Source organism: Ahaetulla prasina, chromosome 13 (assembly GCF_028640845.1).
Source record: "Ahaetulla prasina isolate Xishuangbanna chromosome 13, ASM2864084v1, whole genome shotgun sequence".
Taxonomy (NCBI): domain Eukaryota; kingdom Metazoa; phylum Chordata; class Lepidosauria; order Squamata; family Colubridae; genus Ahaetulla; species Ahaetulla prasina.
In genome coordinates, this window is record NC_080551.1 from 19616275 (window position 1) to 19636845 (window position 20571).

Consider the following 20571-nt stretch of genomic DNA (forward strand, 5'->3'; position numbering starts at 1 on the left):
GAATCCGAATTGTCTATCTTTAATTCACTATCACTTCACTATTTATACGGCCCCTCGGTACGAATTATGCCCCATTGCCAAATCTGCACTTGATTCATTAAAATAGGCCGAACTTCTGTTTTCTCCATCTCGGGAAAATGTTTGGAAGGTTGTGTCCATCACAACGTACCCAGTAGTGGGATTCAAATCCCGGCACTACTGGTTCGCTATCGGTAGCGCACGGCACTTCTGTGCATACGCAGAGCGTTTTTGATGACATCTGGGCAGAGCCTCCCGCCGCAGCCACTACCGGTTCGCCCAAACTGGGTCGAACCGGGAGCAACTCACCACTGAACCTACCGCTACCACAGCCACACAGCTGTACGGCTTTCCTCGGAAGGAATGATTTCCAATCATTGTGAGAGAGAAAGTACATTGTGACATAAGCACGTGAAACGTTTGAAGGAAAATTTTCTTGCATTCGCAAAGATGGAATCCTGCCTTCTGCTTTGCTGGAACATGGAAGAGATAGCATTCATCACCCCTCGAGCAAAGAAAAAAAGCATTAAAAACAAACAAAAAAACCAAGAACAGCTTTTTCCTGAAGGCACGTTTGTGCTACTTGCGTGTTGGGCCTTTGAGGGAGAGAGAGAGAGAGAGAGAAGAGAGAGAGAGAGGGAGAAATTCCACATAAAGGCTGCTCACGAACTTGTTTAAAATAAAAATATTCAGTTGTTTATTCACATATTAAAACTGTACAAGCTAAAGGAAAGGACACCGAACACTTCTCGAGACTATTTTTGTACAATACACAGTATATCAATTACCAAAAACTAGAACTGTTAAACAAGTTATAAGACAGATACAGCGAAGAAAGCAACTGGAGAGCTTTTCTTTTAAAAAAATGGAATTTAACAAAAATAGATGTTAACCAGCTACCAGTATTATACAATGATAAATACTTCAAAAATATATTAAGTTATATGGAGTTTCTGGATTTGACAGGAAATCCACAGAAATCCCAGCCTTCAATGGACTTCCAAATATACCAATTTTAAAAAGGTTTTTCTTCTTCTTCTTCTTTTAATAGTTAAACAACTTCAGTTAAGAACTGGTTCTGCAGCTTCCGACTGTTTTGGTATCAACATTCTTGACATATACTTGTAGTGTAACTTAAGAGTTATGTCATTATAACAAAAACACGTAAGCTATAATGCTCTGTGCAACATGGAACTTGCAAGTTGTATGTTATTGAGTGGCCTTGGTATGGTTTGCATTGCAACCCCAAGAAGAACAAGCTCTTGATTCTTATTAATACTGGCTCACATTTCACAAGGCAACAACCCCCCCTGGCCCCTCCCCCTCCCCTCCCCACCGCACCATACACACGCACACAAAGAAGAAAGGCAAACACTTGGAAGAAACACTTCCACTTGGTTCCATCACAAACCCACCATGAACAAGTAGCAATAACACCCAGCACGCTTCACAGATTCCCCCCGGAACAACTGGTGACGAGGTGTCGGCAGCCCTAACGCCAAGATCCAGAAGATGCCCAGTTTTCAGGATGAACGCAAAGAGGCATTGGTCGTGCTGGGGGAGTGGGAGGTGGGAGGTGATGTGCTCAACTAATTTTTTTGCCCCAACTCTAGTTAAAAATATATATTTATATATATATATATATAGGCTTCTATCTTCGACCGTCATAGAAATATAGAATGGACGTTTCGCTGGGACGTTAGCAGTATTAAGAAAGGAGCATGCCCACCCATCCCATCTTCCTGCAGTCTAAGTCCGCGGATGTGTGTGTGTGTTTGTGTGTGTTCTTATCGCACCACCAAGAGAAAAGCCAATCCTGCTAGGCCGAATCCTGCCGCCGCCATAATTGCATTGCTGATGGTGCTGTTCTGGTCAGCTGCATCCGAGCCGTGCTTGTTGAAGAAGTGGTAGAAGCCATCCTGGAAGAGAAGAGACAGCAAACAACCTCGTGAGTCAGGTTCATCTGACGTTTGACCGCCGTCAGCTTCAAGAGCTTCTGGGCAAGCCAGATCATTTGCAGAGACCCACAATTTGCAACCCATCAAATGTTCTGGGCTTCAGTGCCCAGAATTCCACCTCCTCACGGTAGCTAAGTATGGCGAGAGTTGGTCCAGTGGACACGGACAACACCAGATGAGAAAAAGCAAGCTAAGCCTTCGTTATTTCCCAGTGGGAAAAGACATAACAACAATGAAATATGCCAGTGTTCAATTAGAAAGAAAAATTAAGAGGTCCCAAATCTGTAGATCTGGAACCAACACGGCTGATGGTATTCGACAGGGATGGGCTGCTGGGGGTTCGCAGGGGTTCGGGAGAACCTCTATGATTCTGTGCAGTTCGGAGAACCCTCAAATCCCACTCCTGCGGCCCAGCCCAGCCCACCCCGCCCATCCCAGGAGTCCCCAAGTGGCCCGTTTTGGATGCCTCAGGGAGGGTGAAAAACGGGTCTACCAGAAGTTCAGGAGGGGGCCTACTGGAAAACAGGCCCATTTCTAGCCTCCAGAGCCTGGGGAGGCTGTTTTCACCCTCCCAGAGGCTTGAAGAAAACCTCCGGAGCTCGGGGAGGGCAAAACCACACCCCCTATGATGCAGGAGTCCGAGTAGGCCATGCCCATCATGGCCACGTCCCCCCCAGCAATCGGGCAGAGAACCCCTTGCTAAAAATGTTTGAAGCCGACCCCTGGTATTAGAGATGCTTCCAACGTCAGCTCTTGGCTACCTTAAGACATTTCCGAAATAAGTACCAAAAAAAAAAAAAAAAAAAGAAATAAAGGAACACCCATTAAAGTAGCTGAATAGGAAGAAGCATTTTTTTAAAAAAAAAATCTTTGGCCAAGAAAACACGGGACAGACCTTCCCGACAAGGATGGATGGCTGTACCATCAGCTACAGGAAAATCACACACACAAACACACACGAGGACTGCGCTATTGTGCTCGCTTTAAGAACGCGGCTGCCCAAACCCCACTCAGGAAGACGACATCCCATTCACACAAAACGGAGCATCATTGTTGTGTGTGTGTGTGTGTGTGTGTGTGTGTGTGTGCTTGTGTCGTTCCTAGCCTGTTTGGGTGCCAGAAACGAACCAGCAGCTGCGGGGGCCGCCTCTTTATTCAGAATAATCAAGAATGACAAGGGATATGACTCCAGATGGCCATGTTTGAACTCCTATCTGACAGATGTCTATGCAAATTGGTCCTACCCTTAATTTCTTCGGAACTTTGTTCTCTACCACTTTTAATTTTGGGCAAACGGGGGGGAGGGGGGGGGAGAGAGAGAGAGAGAGAGAGAGAGAGACGGGAGGCTTGGATGTCAGCTGATGCATTTTGCCAGCAGCCGGGCCGTTCCCGGATCATTAGCATTCAGGTGGGCATCTTCCAGACGTTGCCAACTCGCCCTCTTTTGAGCCGGAGAACCAAAAAAAAATAAATAATAAAAAATAAAAAAAATGGCCAGAGTTGCCATTCAGAAACTACTGGGGCAAAGGTGCCGGAGGAATTCCGGAAGCAAAAAATAAATTAATAAATAAAAATTAAAAAAATAATAAAAAAATAGGCAATGCCCCAAATCAAGAAGGTGGAGAATGGAACGGGTATTCTTTCCCTCTTCCCTTAAAAATTTTTTAAAAAAGGGGTGTGTGTGTCCCAAAACCCCATCTTGCTATTACAGTTGCTGTCACTTGGGGTTTCTGCTAAGATGGAAGTGTTAATGGAAAGAGCAGTTAAAACAGGAGAGCAGGTTTACGGTGGAGAAGGGAAATGGAGGCCCTAAAAGAAATTAAGGGAGACAGAATGTCTATTTCCATCAGTTTCACTGAATGATCCGTCTTTGCAGGGATTCCTTAAGGCAGGGGTCTCTCTCCAACCTTGGTGGAGCTTTGCTGGCTGAGGGACTCTGGGAGTTGAAGTCCACAAGTCTTAAAGGGACCAAGGTTGGAGACCCCTGCTCTAGACCTCAGCTTTGCTGGCTGAGGGACTCTGGGAGTTGAAGTCCACAAGTCTTAAAGGGACCAAGGTTGGAGACCCCTGCTCTAGACCTCAGCTTTGCTGGCTGAGGGACTCTGGGAGTTGAAGTCCACAAGTCTTAAAGGGACCAAGGTTGGAGACCCCTGCTCTAGACCTCAGCTTTGCTGGCTGAGGGACTCTGGGAGTTGAAGTCCACAAGTCTTAAAGGGACCAAGGTTGGAGACCCCTGCTCTAGACCTCAGCTTTGCTGGCTGAGGGACTCTGGGAGTTGAAGTCCACAAGTCTTAAAGGGACCAAGGTTGGAGAGAGACCCCTGCCTTAAGGCCAAAAGGCTTGGAGAGTTTTGCCCCCAATATTTGGGATACAAGCTCTGGATGGAAGCAAAAAAAAAGCAAGCAGACACAAGACACACACTCTCACTTACGCATGTGTGTATATATACACGTAATTCTCAGTTTACGACAATTGAGCCCAACACTTCTGTTGCTAAGCGAGACGAGTGAGTTCTGCCCTATTTTAGGCCTTTCTTGCCACAGCTGTTGAGTGAGTCACCGCAGTTGTTAAAAGTTAAGGGAATCAAGAGGCAACCAGGCTCTCTGGTTTTTCTTTGAAGGCGTTTCACTTCTCATCCAAGAAGCTTCTTCAGTTGTGACTAAAATAAAACTCTCCAGAACCATTCAAATGTCAGAACCAAAGAAGCCTCTCGGATGAGAAGAGAAATGTCTTCAAAAGAAAAACCAGGAAAGTCCAGATGCCTCTTGGGGAAAAAAGCACTTTTGGGGCAACCGTGACCTGGATGACTTAAATAGACGTTTAAGTGGTGTCCCAATTGACTTTGCTTGTCAGAAGGTCTCAGAAGGCGAACTGCATGATCCTACGACTCTGCAACCGTCATAAAGCAACGGTCACTCAATGAACTGCTGTAAATTGAGGACTATCTGGAGTTGGACTTCTATCACCATCTATTCCTTCCAGACCCCAACACAAAGGAAACCACTTATTCGAGGAAACTTTTTCCAACCTGGCACTGTTCGAAGCACCAGAGGACTACAATTCCCAGAATTCCTAGTCACAGTATCTACACCTTCCGGCAGGCGTCTAAGATGGGGAAGGTGGATCTAAGACAAAGGTGTCCAAGCTGAAGCTCAGGGTTGCAAAGTGGCCTCCAGAGACCTGCCAAGCTTATCACCAAATAGTTCTTTTCCGTGTTGCAGGAGATGAAAAAGTTACATGCCTGGTAATCATATTCCATACAATGGTTGAGCATTTTATGTAATCCACAGCCCACACACTTCTTGGGAAGATTAGAACCTGACAAAGAGGAAGATTCTTGGAAAACATCTAACCCTAGTGCAAAAATCCACCATCGTAGCAATCTCAGGAGATAGCCATCCATCCTCTCTTCAACCTTCAGTAGCAAAGATTCACCATGTCTAAGATAGCCTGGCTCATTCGTAAACCTTTTCCCCTAGTACAATGTTCTCCTACATTCCATCAAAACTTCCTTGCCATTTAAATTCCTTCTTTTCCACCTGCCTTCTGGAATTGTCTGCCTCATCTTCTTGATCAGGGATGTCCAAAGCAGATTCAGCATCTCCAAGGTAAAGTCTTGGTCACCCATGAATCTATTGGGATGTTCTCCTTTGTCCAACCAAAACTTACTTTCTAGTCATTTCAACTCCCCTTTTTCCACCTGTCTTCTGGAATATCTGCCTCCTCTTCTAAATCGCGATGACCAATCTTGACAACTTTAAGACATGTGGACCAACTCCTAGAATTCCCCAGCCAGCATTGGGAGTTGAAGCCCACAAGTCTTACAGTTTCCAAGGTTGGTTACCCCTGATCTATCTACATGGTAATCCTTCTCATCTTTGAAACCAGCTCTTGTGTCTCCTGACAAGTTTTTCTTCACCAAGCTAAACATCTTCCACACCTTCCACACCTTCATTCCTTTCAAGTTGTTTCCTTCCAAGCTCCTGATCTCGTGCGTTACTCTCCTCTCTCAACCTGGATGAAGATGTCCACCTTCACGTAAGGCACAAAACAGGAAACACACACAATCTTCCCTAGAAACCAGTATCACAAATTGTTGTTTCGTCTCTCGCCAGTAAAATGTTCCCCTTTTTTGGAATGGAGACACCAGTGTTCTACAATAAAGGTAAAGGTTCCCCTCACACATATGTGCTAGTCGTTTCTGACAATTTAGGGAGTGGTGCTCATCTCTGTTTCAAAGCCTAAGAGCCAGCGCTGTCCGAAGACGTCTCCGTGGTCATGTGCCCAGCATGACTCAACGCCAAAGGAGCACGGAACGCTGTTCCCTTCCCACCAAAGTGATCCCTATTTTTCTACTTGCATTTTTGATATGCTTTCGAATAGGTTGGCAGAAGCTGGGACAAGTAAAGGGAGCTCACCCCGTTACGCGGCCCTAGGGATTTGAACCGCTGAACTGCGACCTTTCGATCGACAAGCTCAGCGTCTTAGCCACCACGTCCCTTCTATTCTACAATATTCTTTTCTATTCTACAATACAATATACAATATTCTATTCTACAGCAGAATCCCTATTATCAACTCCTGGGAAAAGCAGCCCTTTAAATGTGGCTGGCAGAATTCAAACACCCTGGAGGAGTTAAAACCTCTGAAAATAATTTATTACTGATTTCCTTGCAGTAAAACTCCAGCACATGCCCCATCCCGTGCAGAAGTCACACGAGGCAAATGTCCCAACCTTGAAAAGAATGCTGGGCTTTTCCAGACATCTGTAGCCAGGCATGTGATTCACACTCAAGTTCACACACATGTTCTCATGCTCAGATTATGTAGGTGGGAGAAAAAAAAATATCTTACGGCCAGCAACTTTATAGCTAGCCTTCACAAGACGATCTTTGGGCCTACCTGTGGAGCAAGCTTCCGATTTCCCCTTTCATGGGTTAGAAAAATGCACTTTTGTCCAGTTTAAACCTTTGATGCAGCCTGTGGGCACCAGTTAAATGCAGAACATGATCGCAAAGGTCTAGGGAAGGGGAGGGAGAAGAGAGAAACAACTGCCCACAGAAGAGGTGCCTTTGAATAGACTTACTTTCTCTCTCCTGCCCCCCCCCCCCCGCCCCGTTTGAAAACCGAGAACTGAATGAAGGTTTCTATGTATTCTTTCCCCGTAGTACTGTGTGAGAAATAGTTGCTTTGAAGTTGATTATTCACATTCCTGGCAAAGGTTTTACACCCGCACCCACTCAACAATAGTTGGGGTTGGATTTTGCAGAGCTACAAGAAATCCTACACTGGGGAGTAGCTGGGGAAGAGAACGAGCTGGTAATATACACAGAGGGAAGTTTCTATAACCTTCAGCTGGGCCAGATGCAAGGGGGGAAAAAAAGGAGTTATCTTTTTGTTGCGGCTGACCTAAAAGATTAGCCAAGGACAAGTTTCTTCTGCTATTAGCAATAACTTTCCTCATCTGAGTTGGCCTGCAGGTAGGTGTGTTCTACTACCAACTCTGCAACTTTCCTAGCCAGCCTGGCCAACAGGTTGGGATGGGCTGATCCACCCATTCAATTAAAAAATAAATAAATAATAAAATAAATGCAAGGGCTATTTTGCTGGCAGCTATCCAGCAACCGGGTTACTGAGTATCTCAAGGGGTTCCTAGCTACACTGCAACAATCTTCTTATCAAGAAAGGATATAGAAATGGGCTAGACTTCACAAGCTATCAGGCAAGGGCTGGACAAGTGCCAAGCACTTAAGAATGCAAAAATTTTTCCCTAGTTCTGATTATATCGGAGACAAAACAAAGGCTTTTGTTGGCAGTAGTCTATTTCAAGTAGGTGGATGGGAAAGTCCAATTAATTTGCAAGAACAACCAGGTTCCTGGAATTGCCCTTGAGTGTCTAAGAGGCTTTCTTGAATCAGCCACAGTCAGAATATCAGGAACTGGGTTCTAAGCCTGCCATTAAACCACAACCATCTTAAGGTTGGGTTGTGGACCGTGTGAATTGAGCCCCTCCGCTGGCCAGCGGGTTCTGTAGCTTTGTTCAGGCTGAATCGTGGCTTAGTCAATAAACCATGGCTTGGCGTGTGAAGCTAACCGATGGAAAGACATTATTAGGCTAGGGAAACTCATTGTTTAGAAGAGTTTCTGCACTCTAGTTCTTGGATCAGTTTTGATTGAGATATTTGGCAAGACAACTACCCAATCTTTGCCACCCATAAGATAGAAAGCCAAAATTTCACTGGGTAAGTCATGAAAACCTACCAGAATGACCTGCGATTCCCGTTTGCCTCAGTTTACTAAGAATAAATGTATTCTAAACCTTACAGATGACATAAAGACACCTCCTTGGTTGAACCTGACAGGCTCTGCAAGGTTCATGGGAAGTTCACGAGAACGTTTCTGACCAGCAGAAACTCAAATCAAACTCTACTGGATTGGATTGAAGGAACTGGCCTCCCATGTTGGCCAACCACGATCTTGAGGGAGCTCAGAAGCAGAACTGGTATGAACCTTCAGCCTCTTGTTCCTCATTAGCTGGGACTCGTATATTCTCTCCTCTGAGCCTGGACTTCACGTATAGTTGCAACTAGTAGCCAAAGACAGTCTTTTCCATGCCCTTGACCAACCTCTTTCCAAACATCTAAGTTCATGGCCACTGCCACCACAGTCCCATATCTGAAATGGAAAGCCCACTACTCTATAGAGGTTCATGGAATTCCACCACCTGAAAGCAGCAGCCAAGCAGACATTAGCTAATGGGAGGTGGAGCTCAATGACGCTAGATGTTGACTTGGAAGTACCCCACTTCTTCTTTCATCTCCAAGGCGTGCACTATCATCATCATGTGTTTATCTTGGAAACTTTGGGTCAGTCTCAATCAGCCTACTAGTCTATTTCAGAGAACTGTTTCATAACAAAACATCTCTTTATGTCTACCTCTTGGAGAAAAAGTAGACTATCTATTGGCTGTACACCGCCCTGAGTCCTTCGGGAGAAGGGCGGTATAAAAATCTAATAAATAAAAATAAAAATAAATAAAAATCTATAAGGGAGAATATTTGTAGGATTGAAACAATTGGAGTTGTGTTTCCAAAATAAACTACTTTCGGAGAGGTTCTTGGTGCTCTCTGAGCTTGGTGGTTTTCTTGCAGATGTTTCATGACCCAATTAGGTAACATCAGCAGGTTTTTTGTTTTTTTTTGCATTTATATCCCGCCCTTCTCCGAAGACTCAGGGCGGCTTACACTATGTTAGCAATAGTCTTCATCCTATTTGTATATTTATATACAAAGTCAACTTATTGCCCCCAACAATCTGGGTCCTCATTTTACCTACCTTATAAAGGATGGAAGGCTGAGTCAACCTTGGGCCTGGTGGGACTAGAACCTGCAGTAATTGCAGGCAGCTGTGTTAATAACAGACTGTCTTAGCAGTCTGAGCCACAGAGGCCCAGAGGAGCAGTGCTAGAAGGGTTAGCACAAACTAATCCACTCCCTTCTAGCACTGATGATGTTACCTAATTGGGTCATGAAACATCTGCAAGAAAACCACCAAGCTCAGAGAACACCAAGGACCCCTCAAAAAATAAGACTATATCGGAAACATAACTGCAATCCTAAGGCTTTGGAGATACCCCTGCTTTACACAAGAAGATAGATCCTAAGAGGATACAAATGCCACCATCCTTTTGATCCAGCCACGTTTTTCTAAGTAAGATCATCATTTCTACTACTCCCTTCTTGCTCTCCATTTTTACTGCATTTTACTGCATTTTCACAATCTCTGAAACTTGAACTGGTCCAGAAGATGGACCAGACCATCACGGAAGGCTGAAAGCAAAGACCTGTAACCATCGCTGAAGGTCCTCATGAACGTTTCCCTGTTCCCAAAATTTTGGCTGAGAAACCTCTGGAAATCTTAGGGGAACCCTTTCTTCTCCATAAACGCAAAAAGAACCACCGAGCTTTCATTCCTCCAACGTTCGGGGCAAAAACAACAGCAACAACAAAACCAACAACTATATTTCTGTCAGTACCATTAGAAAAAGAATCCACTTGCTAGAACTCGGGACTTCCAGATGCCATGTAGGTTAGGTTTAAAAAAAAAAAAGTCAATTCCAATGCAAAAACTAGGTAAAGGATCTAAGCTGCATTTTCGGTCTCCAGGTTCAAGGAGAATTCTTTCCACCGGTGTCGGTTATATATGAGCTTGTCTTTGAGCAAAGGAAACTGCTCTTTGGTTCAATGGTCAGGTCTAGGACAGCTACAATCATCTGATGCAGAAACGCACACACACCCACAGTTGCCATGGTACGTGCTACCAAACTCTGGGATTATACCCACCTTCCTTCTATTTTAACTATGCACTGCCTCCAATTCACGCATTGTGCTAAAGTCATAAAGTGCCTTGTGTAGTTTTGCAGTTTTGCCGTAATACATGTGCATATCCAGCCAGGGGTATGAGGCTTTTATCCCCCCCCCGCCTCTTATTTTTGCAAACCATGGTTCATCCCGACAGGCAGTCCTCAACTTACGACTGCAATTGAGCCCAAATTGTATGTTGTTCAGTGATAGCTTTTGCCCCCATTTTATGACTTTTCTTGCCACGTTTGTTAAGAGGATCGTGGCCGTCATTAAATCAGTCGCACCACTGTTAAGTGAATCCGGTCTCCCCATTGACTGTGCTTGTCAGAAGGTCTCAAAAGGGGATTCTGGGACGCTGCAGCTGTCATAAAAGTGAGACAGTTTTCAAGGCACCCGAATGTAAATGACACGGCCACGGGGAATCTTAACGAAGGCCATTAAGTGTGAAAAATGGCCGTCTTTTTTTTCCCCAGTGATGCTGTTAACTTTGAACGGTCACTAAACGAACTGTTGTTGAACCCAGGAGTACCTATACTTGGTTCATAAGATATAGGAGTCTAATCTCAAGGATCCCAGTGTGAAGGATACCATCTGTTTTTTTCCCCCCAGTCAGGGTGGACTAGCATAAAACTAAACAGATGTCTTATTACCTGGCTGTGAACTGAAATTCACAGGAAGCCTACCTATTCCTCCTGTTAAGTAAATATTTTGAAATGCTGGACAAAGTATGAGTCTGTTGGCAAGCAATCTAGACTTGGAAGAATCTATCCAGGTGTGGCCTCTACCTGGACAGACCCGAGACGCTTCCTGCCTTCATGCTAGTCCCGATTTCGGAGTTCGCCAGGCGAAAAAGCAACAAGAGGAGGCGAGGTTCACTTCATTTGCATTAAGCCAGGTTTCCTTTAACTCGGATCTAACCAGGTCTTTTGGCCGGCTGCTTCCCAGCAGCACATCAGACCAAGAGCGACCGTTAAGACCGTTAAGCTGGAATGCACCCGAAAGCCAGATGCAAACCAATCACATGACTTACACAATACGGGAGGGAAAGCCACACCAGAGAGTAGCGCAAAAATTGTGCAGGAAAGCTTAGGGTGTGCTTTGGGGGAGGGGGGTGTCCACGGGGTTTCCTGAAGATGAAGGAAACCCACCCCACCCCACCCCTCAAGAGAAAAAGAAACCTTAACCCAATGCCACATTCTTAGGTGCGCTTTTGAGGAATGATTTTAGAAATTGGTTCTAAAGGGTGTGTGTGTGTGTGTGTGCAACCTGAGCAATGGGGGGGGGGAGGGGGGGCAACTCTGCAGGCTTTTTCAGGGCCCCTTCCTTAGAAGCCCCTTCCCCCCTTATGCAGGTTTCCTTGGCACAGGCTGCTTCAAGGGCAGACGGGGGGGGGGTTGGATGGGTGGGTGGGGGGTGTCTCAAAGCTCCATCAGCTGCCAGCCTGCGGGGCACAGCTCGTCCCAGAAAGCAGCCCCCCCCTCCCCACAACCTCCCCCAGCCCAGCCTCCAACCTGAAGGCAAAGCTCACTTTTGCAGCGTTATGTGCACCGCATCAATAATGCGGCTCAAAGCGGCCGCCCGTAGCAAAAAAAAAATTGAAAAAAGCAAGCAGGGAAGGAGGAAAAAAAAGGGGGGGGGAGAGCGAGCTATCTTGGAGGGAAGGAAGGAGGGAAGGAAGGAAGGCGAGAGACGGAGGGAAGGAGGGAGGGAAGGGAGGGAGGGGAGGCCGATCCCAGATTCCAAGAAAAGCGCTTTCTAAGGCAACTTCTCACGGTTTGCCTGCCGTTGCTTCCCTTATATGGGAAGAAAAAAAAATTTTTTTTTTTCTCAGCCGGGGCCTCTGCGCTGCGCCCAGCCGTCAGTCAACCCTCCCCTCGCGCCCTCCCAGCTTTCTTCCCTCTGCAATTCTGGCCCCTTCGGGCTCCGCATCGGGGCTGTTTTGGGGGTGGGGGGAGAAAGGAGGGGGCGCCAGCTCAGCACAGAGTCCGTGGGGGGGGGGGAGGGAAGGGAGGAAGCCTCAGCGTCCGGCGCCCGCCCGAGCGCGCATCCTTAACCAGCCGGCGAAAAGCCTTCTTCTGCGCCAAGGTCAAGCCTGTAAGCGCCGCGGCGCTGCAGCCAGACTCGGGGAGGGGGCTGCAGGAGGAGGAGGAGGAGGAAGGGGCGGCAAAGGGGGGAGGGAAAAGGCACCGAGGGGGGAGGGGGTCCCCCCACCGCCTGCACACACATAAAAAAAAAGAAAGAAAGAAAGAAAGAAAAAGCCGGGAAACGGGGCTGCAGGCAGAGAAGCTGGCAAGAGGCGTCGGAGGTCGGCGCTGCTTTTGCGGCTCAAGGGGAGGGCTGCAGAAGTGAGGGATGGGGGGGGGTGGAGACCGCAGGAGCCGCAACCGGTGGGAGAGCTCCGGCCGGAGACGAGAGGCAGGCAGGCAGGCAGGCAAGGCTCGGCCGGGAGAAGGGCGCTTGCTTACCCAGCCGCCGTGCGCCTCCAGCCAGTCGCGCCGTTCCTCGGCCAGGTAGGCGGCCAGCGCCTCGACCAGGGCGCCGCTGTGATCCGGAGCCCCCCGTTCGGCCAGCGCCGCCGCCAGGTTGCCGGCGAACACGACCAGCGCCACCACCCGGCCCCAATTCAGGCCGCCTTCGGCTTCCATCTGCGTGGCTACCCGACCCAGCAAAGCCGCCGCCTCCTCGCTCGGTTCGGGCAAAGCGGCGGCGCTGCAAGCGTTGCGGAAGAAAAGGCGCTCGCGGCTCTCCAGCTCGTCGGCCACCCGCCGGAGCGTCTCGGCCGTGCGGCTCGGAGGAGGCAACGCCGCGGCCCCCAGCCGGTGCTGCAGGTAGTCGGCCAGCAGCTGCGCCGTCTCTTCCCGCAGCGGGCCCGGCATGGTCGCCTCGTCCTGCCCGGCTTTTTTTCGGGGCGGAGGGAGAGAGGCGGCGGCGGCAGCGGCGGCGACCAACAAGGCCCAGTACCGGCGCCTGCCGCTGCCTAAGAAGCCGCCTCCGCCCCCCGTTTGCCCACGTGTCGGCCGGCTTCGGCGGCTCCGCCTCCCCGGCTCGGAGCCGCAGTACCTCGCCGCCTCTCGCCGGAGGAGGGGGGAACTGCAGCGGGGCGGAGGGAGGGAGAGACGGGGAAATTGGGGAGGGGTGCCGGGGGCACGCGGCTGTTGGAAGGGCCGCCCCGGAAAGCTGGGATGTGGGGGTCGGGGAAAGGGGAGCAGCCCACGCGCTTGTCTGCGTTCTCACGCGCGTTCGCTCTGCAGCCGGGTTGCGCTGCGGGTTTTTTTTTTTGGCCAGCCAGATCGCTCTTTTTTTCTTTCTTCCTTTCTTTTTTGCAAGCTACGTCTCTTTCTTTCTTTTTTTGCAAGCCACATCTCTTTCTTTTTTTCCTCTCTCTCTTTTTTTTTTTTTTTGCAAGCCGGATTTCTTTACTTTCTTTCTTTCTTTCGTTTTTTGCAAGCCACATCTCTTTCTTTTTTTCTGCAAGCCAGATCTCTTTTTTTTCTTTTTGCAAGCCACATCTCTTTCCTTTTTCCTTTTTTTTTTGCAAGCCAGATCTTTTTCTTTTCTCTCTCTCTCTCTCTTTTTGCAAGCCAGATCTTTTCTTTTTTTCTTTTTTTGCAAGCCAGATCGCTTTCTTTTTTCTTTTTCCTGTCTGGATTTCTGGGGGGTGGGGGTGGGGGTTAAGTTTTAAAATGCCAAGTTTTTTTTTCTTTTTTAGACATCACCTGCATGATAGGGGTGTGCATTAAATGGGTATAGGGCGATTTGGTTTCAAACTGGAGGTAGGGTGGGTTTTGTTTGTACCCGGTGGGTTTTATTTTATTTTTTTTTTATTTTTTTGGGGGGTGGGGGGACTGGGTTTATTTGAGCAGGAAATCATGGGGTGGAGGGTGTTCTTTTTTCTTTTCTCTCCCACCCCCCCTTTGGAAACCCTGCTCTGCCTCAGTTGCGGCATTTGGGCTGGGTGGAGGGAGGGATTGCAGCCCGCGAAGGGTGGAGGGGGGGAAGCCTGGATTGGGAGTTGAAGGAAAACGTGAGCTGCAGTCCGCATTTGGGGGGGTGGGATCTTGGTGCAGTGAGAAGTCGGGGAATCGGGGAAACCCTGGTTGCGGTTAAAGCCGGATTCCTGAGCCATCCGGGACAGCCTTGCTAAATTTGCTTGGATAGACTGCGGAGGATAGGGTTGTTTTGTTTTTTGTTGTTTTGCATAAGGAGGATCCTGTGTAAGGGGTGAGTTTTATCACAAAAGCCCATTGGGGTTTCTTATGGGTCATTGAGTCCAACCTTCTGCTCAGAGATCCACCCAAGATAAGTTCATGTGGCAGGCTGTTCCACTGGCTGTTGGCTGGGATAATTAGAACTTTCTTCTTGAGGCCATACTAAACTGCATTGGTCAAGGGTCCATCTAAGTCTACTTCTTGGGCTTATCCATTGGTTCAACTGAGGAGGTCAACTTGTATGTGGCAACCTGTGATATCTGAAGGCTACCATGATAGCTCTCCTCGCTCTTTTCATTTTGCAGAATAAACACCCTGAGTAATTATTTTAGCCATTCCTCTTAAAAAAGTTTCGTTTCTAGATCCTTCAGATATTCCTTGATCTCCTGAAACTTGCTGGAATATCTGATCCATAAACTGTTTTAACTGTGATTTTGTGTGTGTGTGTAAGCCACTATTGATAGCATTCACACTTCACTAATGACTTGAATTCACACCACAGAATTGGCTCAAACCAAATAAGCTGTATCTCTGCAGGAGTTCAAGCCGGAGTTTTTCTGATCTTCTTGGAGATAAGTCCACATTTGAGGTCTTCCTTATTCAATTTAGGTTTTATTGGGTGTGTGTGTGTTTGTGTTATCTTTTTATTTTGCTATATTCGCATGGGGGGGCGGTGTTTTCCCAAATAAAGAGAAAAAAATCTGTTGATCAAAAGGTTATGAAAAACTAACCAATAAATCAATACAGGTAGTTTTACTTCTAGGGGAATTGCCAGCTAGAAGAAGGGGAAACTCCGTTGCTTTGTTGGTTGTTGCTAAAGCACACTGCTGTCAGTTCAATTGCCCCCCCCCCAGCTACAGGGGATGACAGAAAGACAGAAAATAAGAAATAGCAGCCTAGATATCCCATTACCATAAACCTTACCTGGAAAAACCCTAAAACTTTTTAGCTTTATAATTTTTGTACCACAGTCTGTCACCACCAATTGTTCTGCTTTCCTAAATATGGCCTAGGACTGCAGCGAAGTAAACTAAACCAAAGATAGCTGGTTTGTTACACACACCACACCAAAACAATCTTTAATTTGTCATCCATAGTTCAGTAAACCCAGTTACTTAGTAAGCCCAGACTTGTAACATACTACATTAGGTTAATTTTAACCTTAAAGGAGAATATTTGTAGCTCAGAGTCCTTGGTGCTCTCAGAGCTTGGTTTGTTTGTTTTTTTAATTTGAATTTATATCCCGCCCTTCTCCGAAGACTCAGGGCGGCTTACATTGTGTAAGGCAATAGTCTCATCCTATTTGTATATTTATATACAAAGTCAACTTATTGCCCCCCCAACAATCTGGGTCCTCACTTTACCTACCTTATAAAGGATGGAAGGCTGAGTCAACCTTGTTGCTTTCTTGGGAACGTTTCACTACCCAACTGGGGAATAACATCAATGCAGATGTTACCTAGTTTGAATAATTGAAACCTCTGCAAGAAAACAAACTCAGATCGGAGAGCACCACAGCTCCCTAGTTTTAATCTTGGTTGCGTAGCAAGCCACGATGATGTCAAAACGGCACGTGGTGCCGTGGCATGGCACAAACATTTGCATGCTGAGACACATAGTGACTTGTTCTCTTCCCCTGCACATCCCTTGCTTAACATACGTGCGCATGTCCATTTAGCGGCTTGGCATGTTGACAAGTTCTTGCTGCTCTTGATAAGGTAGGCCAATGCATTCTGGAAAACCGGAACATGGGTTAATATAGGAATCAAATGACATGGATTGCACAAACAAGACCATTTCCCCAGAGATGTGACAATTCTGCCATTATTTCAAGCCGTGCTAGGACTGTTTTGACATAATCTTTAGATGAACAGAGACCACAGTGGGCCCAACAGGTTGTGCAAACATTAACTTCAGTCCCTGAGGAGGTTAATGGAATCCCTACTTCTGCTAGCGTATAGCCGTAATATTTAATTGTTTGATTGAAAGCCTATTTAGCTACACAGATATTAATCCAGGGAGCTGAATTTATTTAATGTATGGCTAAGGAAGTTTGGGATTAGTCAGAGAGTGCCTCCAAAGTCAAGAGTTAACTACACCATTTTTTTAAACACACAAGCTTTGGCTTCCTTGGATTATTCAGGGTTTTTTTTTCAACTTTTCCAGTGTGTTTTAGGATTACAGCACTCAAATTCTCAATTGTTATGGCAGTTTATAAGGCTCCCCTACTGATATATCAGAAATATTAAACTACGGTTCAGTTCATAATAAATCCAGGACAGATAAATATACCGTGTTTTCCTGAAAATAAGCCCTTCCCAAAAAATACTTAACTGCATGCGCAGCTGGTTCCCGCCATTTCCTCTGGTTAGGGTTAGGGAGACAGCTGGAAATCAGGTAAGATGGCAAGAGGAGCCCCGTCTTGCTCCATGCGCCCCAAAATAATAAGATCTCCCCGAAAATAAGGCCAAGCACTTATATCAGGGTTCAAAAAATAAGACAGGGTCTTATTTTTGGGGACACACAGTAGACATAAAGCACTTAAATGTCTCTTGCACACACCATACTATCTACTTTTGAAGGTTTTCATGTGCTGGTTGTTTTGTCATTCAAACAACTGCATTGCTACTGAAACTATATGCATAATATTTCCAAGGTTTTTTTTTTCTTTTCTTTTATTTAGAAATCCTAATTTCATTGCACATCAAGCAATCTATTCGGAAAGAAAATATGGACTAGCCATTTGGTATGATCTTCCAGTTTATGATATTTGAACGGCTTTCTTTCTTTCTTTTTTTTTCATGCAACAATTTCATTTTCTGCTTTTTTTAAAAAATATATATATATTACCATATTTGTACAATGTTTTGGAAGGTTTTAGATTTCAGAGGTGGGTTTGGAAGCCTTTGAAAGAAATGAAAAGATTTGGAAAGCTAGCCGATTTTTTTTTTTTAATTTTTAACCCCCTTCCGGCATCTTTTTCCAAAGTCAGCGTTTTCAGGATGGCTACTGGGTTTTTTCCTTCTTTCTTCGATCGTAACTCTCCGTAGATGGATCCTCCTCCCCCCAAACCCCCCCACCATGCAAGTTTTCATCAGCGATGTCAACATCTTTAATAAAAGCCGAAGCTGTTCCTTGCATTGCAGTATTGAAATAAATTGCTGGGTTAGAAAAAAGGGACAGCAGAAGGGGGAGAGAATTGGAAAAGCTGGTTTCAAACACCCATTTATAATTTACAATAAATGATGATTTATAATAAAATGCCTTAACTTTCATCTCGCTTTGAAGGGCGCCAGATGCTGGGATGGAAAGATGTGAAAAATTGCGCAGTTTTTCCTCCTTTGTTTTTTCAGTTATTCATACCCTGGGGAAGGGTTTGGGGTTTATTTATTATTATTATTATTATTATTTTGTATCCAATCTTCTGTCCTGGGATTTGAGGCTGGAGTGATGAAATTGGGACTATAATCTGGCTGTGATTCATCCTTAAATTCACATTTCAGCTACGCAAGGAACAAGGTATCATCCAAGGCGTAAACGTGAAGCTATTGAAGAGATCTGTTTTGCACGGAAGCAGCCCCGGACTTCCAAAACCAAGTTTAAAAAAACAAAACCCTCCTGACATTTTCCACCTTCATCATCTAATGTTTATTCCAAATAGCCTTTGTCAAGCTTGCTGTGCCCTAGGAAGATACCCCATTGGGCGGAATGCATTTCCTCCTTACGCCCAGAGAAAATTTTCTGCTGAGAGACCATCTGGCCCTGTATTGATCCTCCAGTATTTCTTAGTCTGAAGGAAGGCCAGTTCTCTACGGGTGATTTATAGCACCTTCCTAACATCTCCCAGCCATTGCTGGAGTGATAAAACCTCTCCTCGTTACAGTTAAGCTGGCATAGCGATGCTTGGGTGAATCTCAAAGATGTTCTAAGTCACCCACAGGGGAATGAACTAAGAATCCTTTTTTTAAAAAAAAGAGAGAGAGGATCATCTATCTCCTTGACATCTTGCTTTCCTTCAAAAGGATCTCCATGTGGAGTTTACAGTAGTCTCCAAATGGTACAGTCAATAGTACAATCAGAATAGAGCTGGAAGGGACCTTGGAGGTCTTCTAGTCCAACCCCCTGCTCATGCAGAAGATCCTATACCAGTGATTGCTAACCTTTTTGCCATCAAGTGCCACAAGTGGGGAAAACTGCGGGGGTCACGCGTGCGTGTGCCCACACCCACAAATCTATGCGCTCCACAGCATGCGCAAGTGACCGCCCCCCATGCGACCTCCACTTTTGGCACATGATGGCATGGTGGGCCCGTTTTTCACCCTCTCCAGGCTCTAGAACCTTTCTAGGAGCCTGGGGAGGGCGAAAATGGCTTTCCCCATCCCCCAGGCCCATTCCGGAGGCTGGAAACAGCCTGTTTCCCTACTTCCAGTGGGCCCCGAAGCCCTGAAAATCAGCTGGCAGGCACACGCATGTATGCCAGAGCTTAGTTCACGTGCCCACCGATATGGCTCCGCATGCCATAGATTCGCCATCATGGCCCTATACCATTTCAGATAGGTGGCTGTCCATCCTTATCTTAAAAACCTCCAGTGATGAAGCGCCCACATCTTCTGGTGGCAAGCTGTTCCACTGGTTAATTGTCCTCACTGTTAATTCTCCTTAATCCAGGTTGCTTCTCTCCTTGATTAGTGTCCATCCATTGTTTATTGTCTTCTTGATCCCCTCTTCCTCGTGGCAGTCCCTCAAATATTGGAATACTGCTGTCATGTCACAGTCTTTCTTTTCTCTAGACTAGCCATACCTAAATATTGCAACCATTCTTCACGTGTTTTTGACCCCAGGCCATTAATCATCTTAGTTACCTTAATCGTCTTAAGGTAGACAATATCAAGATCCAACTTGCAGCCATCGTCTCCCAAGACACAGAACTGAGTCTTAGCTCCTCCAAGGGATTCACACAGCAACAAACAGTACATAGTCAAGGCAGATGGAAGCATCTTCACAACACAAAGCCCTCCCCTTTTGTTCGTGTACGGTGGTATCGTTCACATGTACGAAATGACAGCTAATTTGTTCCACGGCAAGATGCTTCGGTCTTAAGTCAAGGACTACCTGTGTAGGACATAGATTGGCCAACCTCTCCCAGAAGTGTTGCAAAGTTGATTTGTCCTGGATAGAGTATCAGAAACATCACCCTGCTGCACACTTAATTCCCAAATCACAGTCTTAAATCTACAGTATGCCTGTACTATTGTTGTTATTATTATTATTCTCATTTTCTCTACCACTTCTTAGTGGTTTCATTACACTGAGCAATGCACATTACACCTCGGAGCACTGAGGGAGCTCAACCAATCTCATTGTACATATGCTGTGCACTGACAATAAAGATTTGAATTGAATTATGATAATATTATTAGTCTGTTGCTTTGCATGTACACTAACAGCTTCTGCACTGGAGACAAATTCCTTGTGTGTCTAATCACACTTGGCCAAACAGAGCCTATTCTGTTTTGTTCTGCTGTAGTATATTTATTCTACTCTATTCTACTGTATTAATTCTACTCTATTGTATTAATTCTACTCTATTCTATTGTATTAATTCTACTCTATTGTATTAATTCTACTCTATTATACTGTATTAATTCTACTCTCTACTATATTAATTCTACTCTATTGTATTAATTCTACTCTATTATATTAATTCTACTCTACTCTATTTTATTAATTCTACTCTTATTCTACTGTATTAATTCTACTCTATTCTACTGTATTAATTCTACTCTATTCTACTGTATTAATTCTACTCTATTGTATTAATTCTACTCTACTCTATTACCATTCCCCATTCAATTCCATTCCATTCCATCTATTCCTACTCTACTCTATAAAACAAATATTTCAGATCTGTTAATCAACTCAATCAAGGGACGAAACACTGCATGGTATTTTAGTAAAAGAATCCCAGTTCACCGGAGATAGCATTTCCAAGGGTAGCTAGCCAGCTGGCCCTTATTTCCAAAC

General features: G+C 45.7%; 1 protein-coding gene across 1 annotated transcript; it reads right to left on the reverse strand.

Moving 5' to 3' along the window:
• Nucleotides 1-688: 688 nt before the first annotated feature.
• On the reverse strand, nt 689-13333 carry BCL2L10 (BCL2 like 10). The gene is made up of 2 exons (XM_058156686.1): nt 12805-13333; nt 689-1937 (listed from the first exon to the last, which is right to left on the reverse strand). The coding sequence occupies exons 1-2, from the start codon at nt 13213-13215 to the stop codon at nt 1806-1808; spliced, it is 543 nt and encodes a 180-aa protein (XP_058012669.1). The 5' UTR covers nt 13216-13333; the 3' UTR covers nt 689-1805.
• Nucleotides 13334-20571: the final 7238 nt, after the last annotated feature.

Coding starts and splice junctions, on each gene's coding strand:
- BCL2L10 (XM_058156686.1), bottom strand. CDS start 13,215: ATGCCGGGCCCGCTGCGGGAAGAGACGGCGCAGCTGCTGGCCGACTAC. Junction 1,938..12,804: donor TGGAGGCGCACGGCGGCTGG/GTAAGCAAGCGC, acceptor CTTCTCTTCCAG/GATGGCTTCTACCACTTCTT.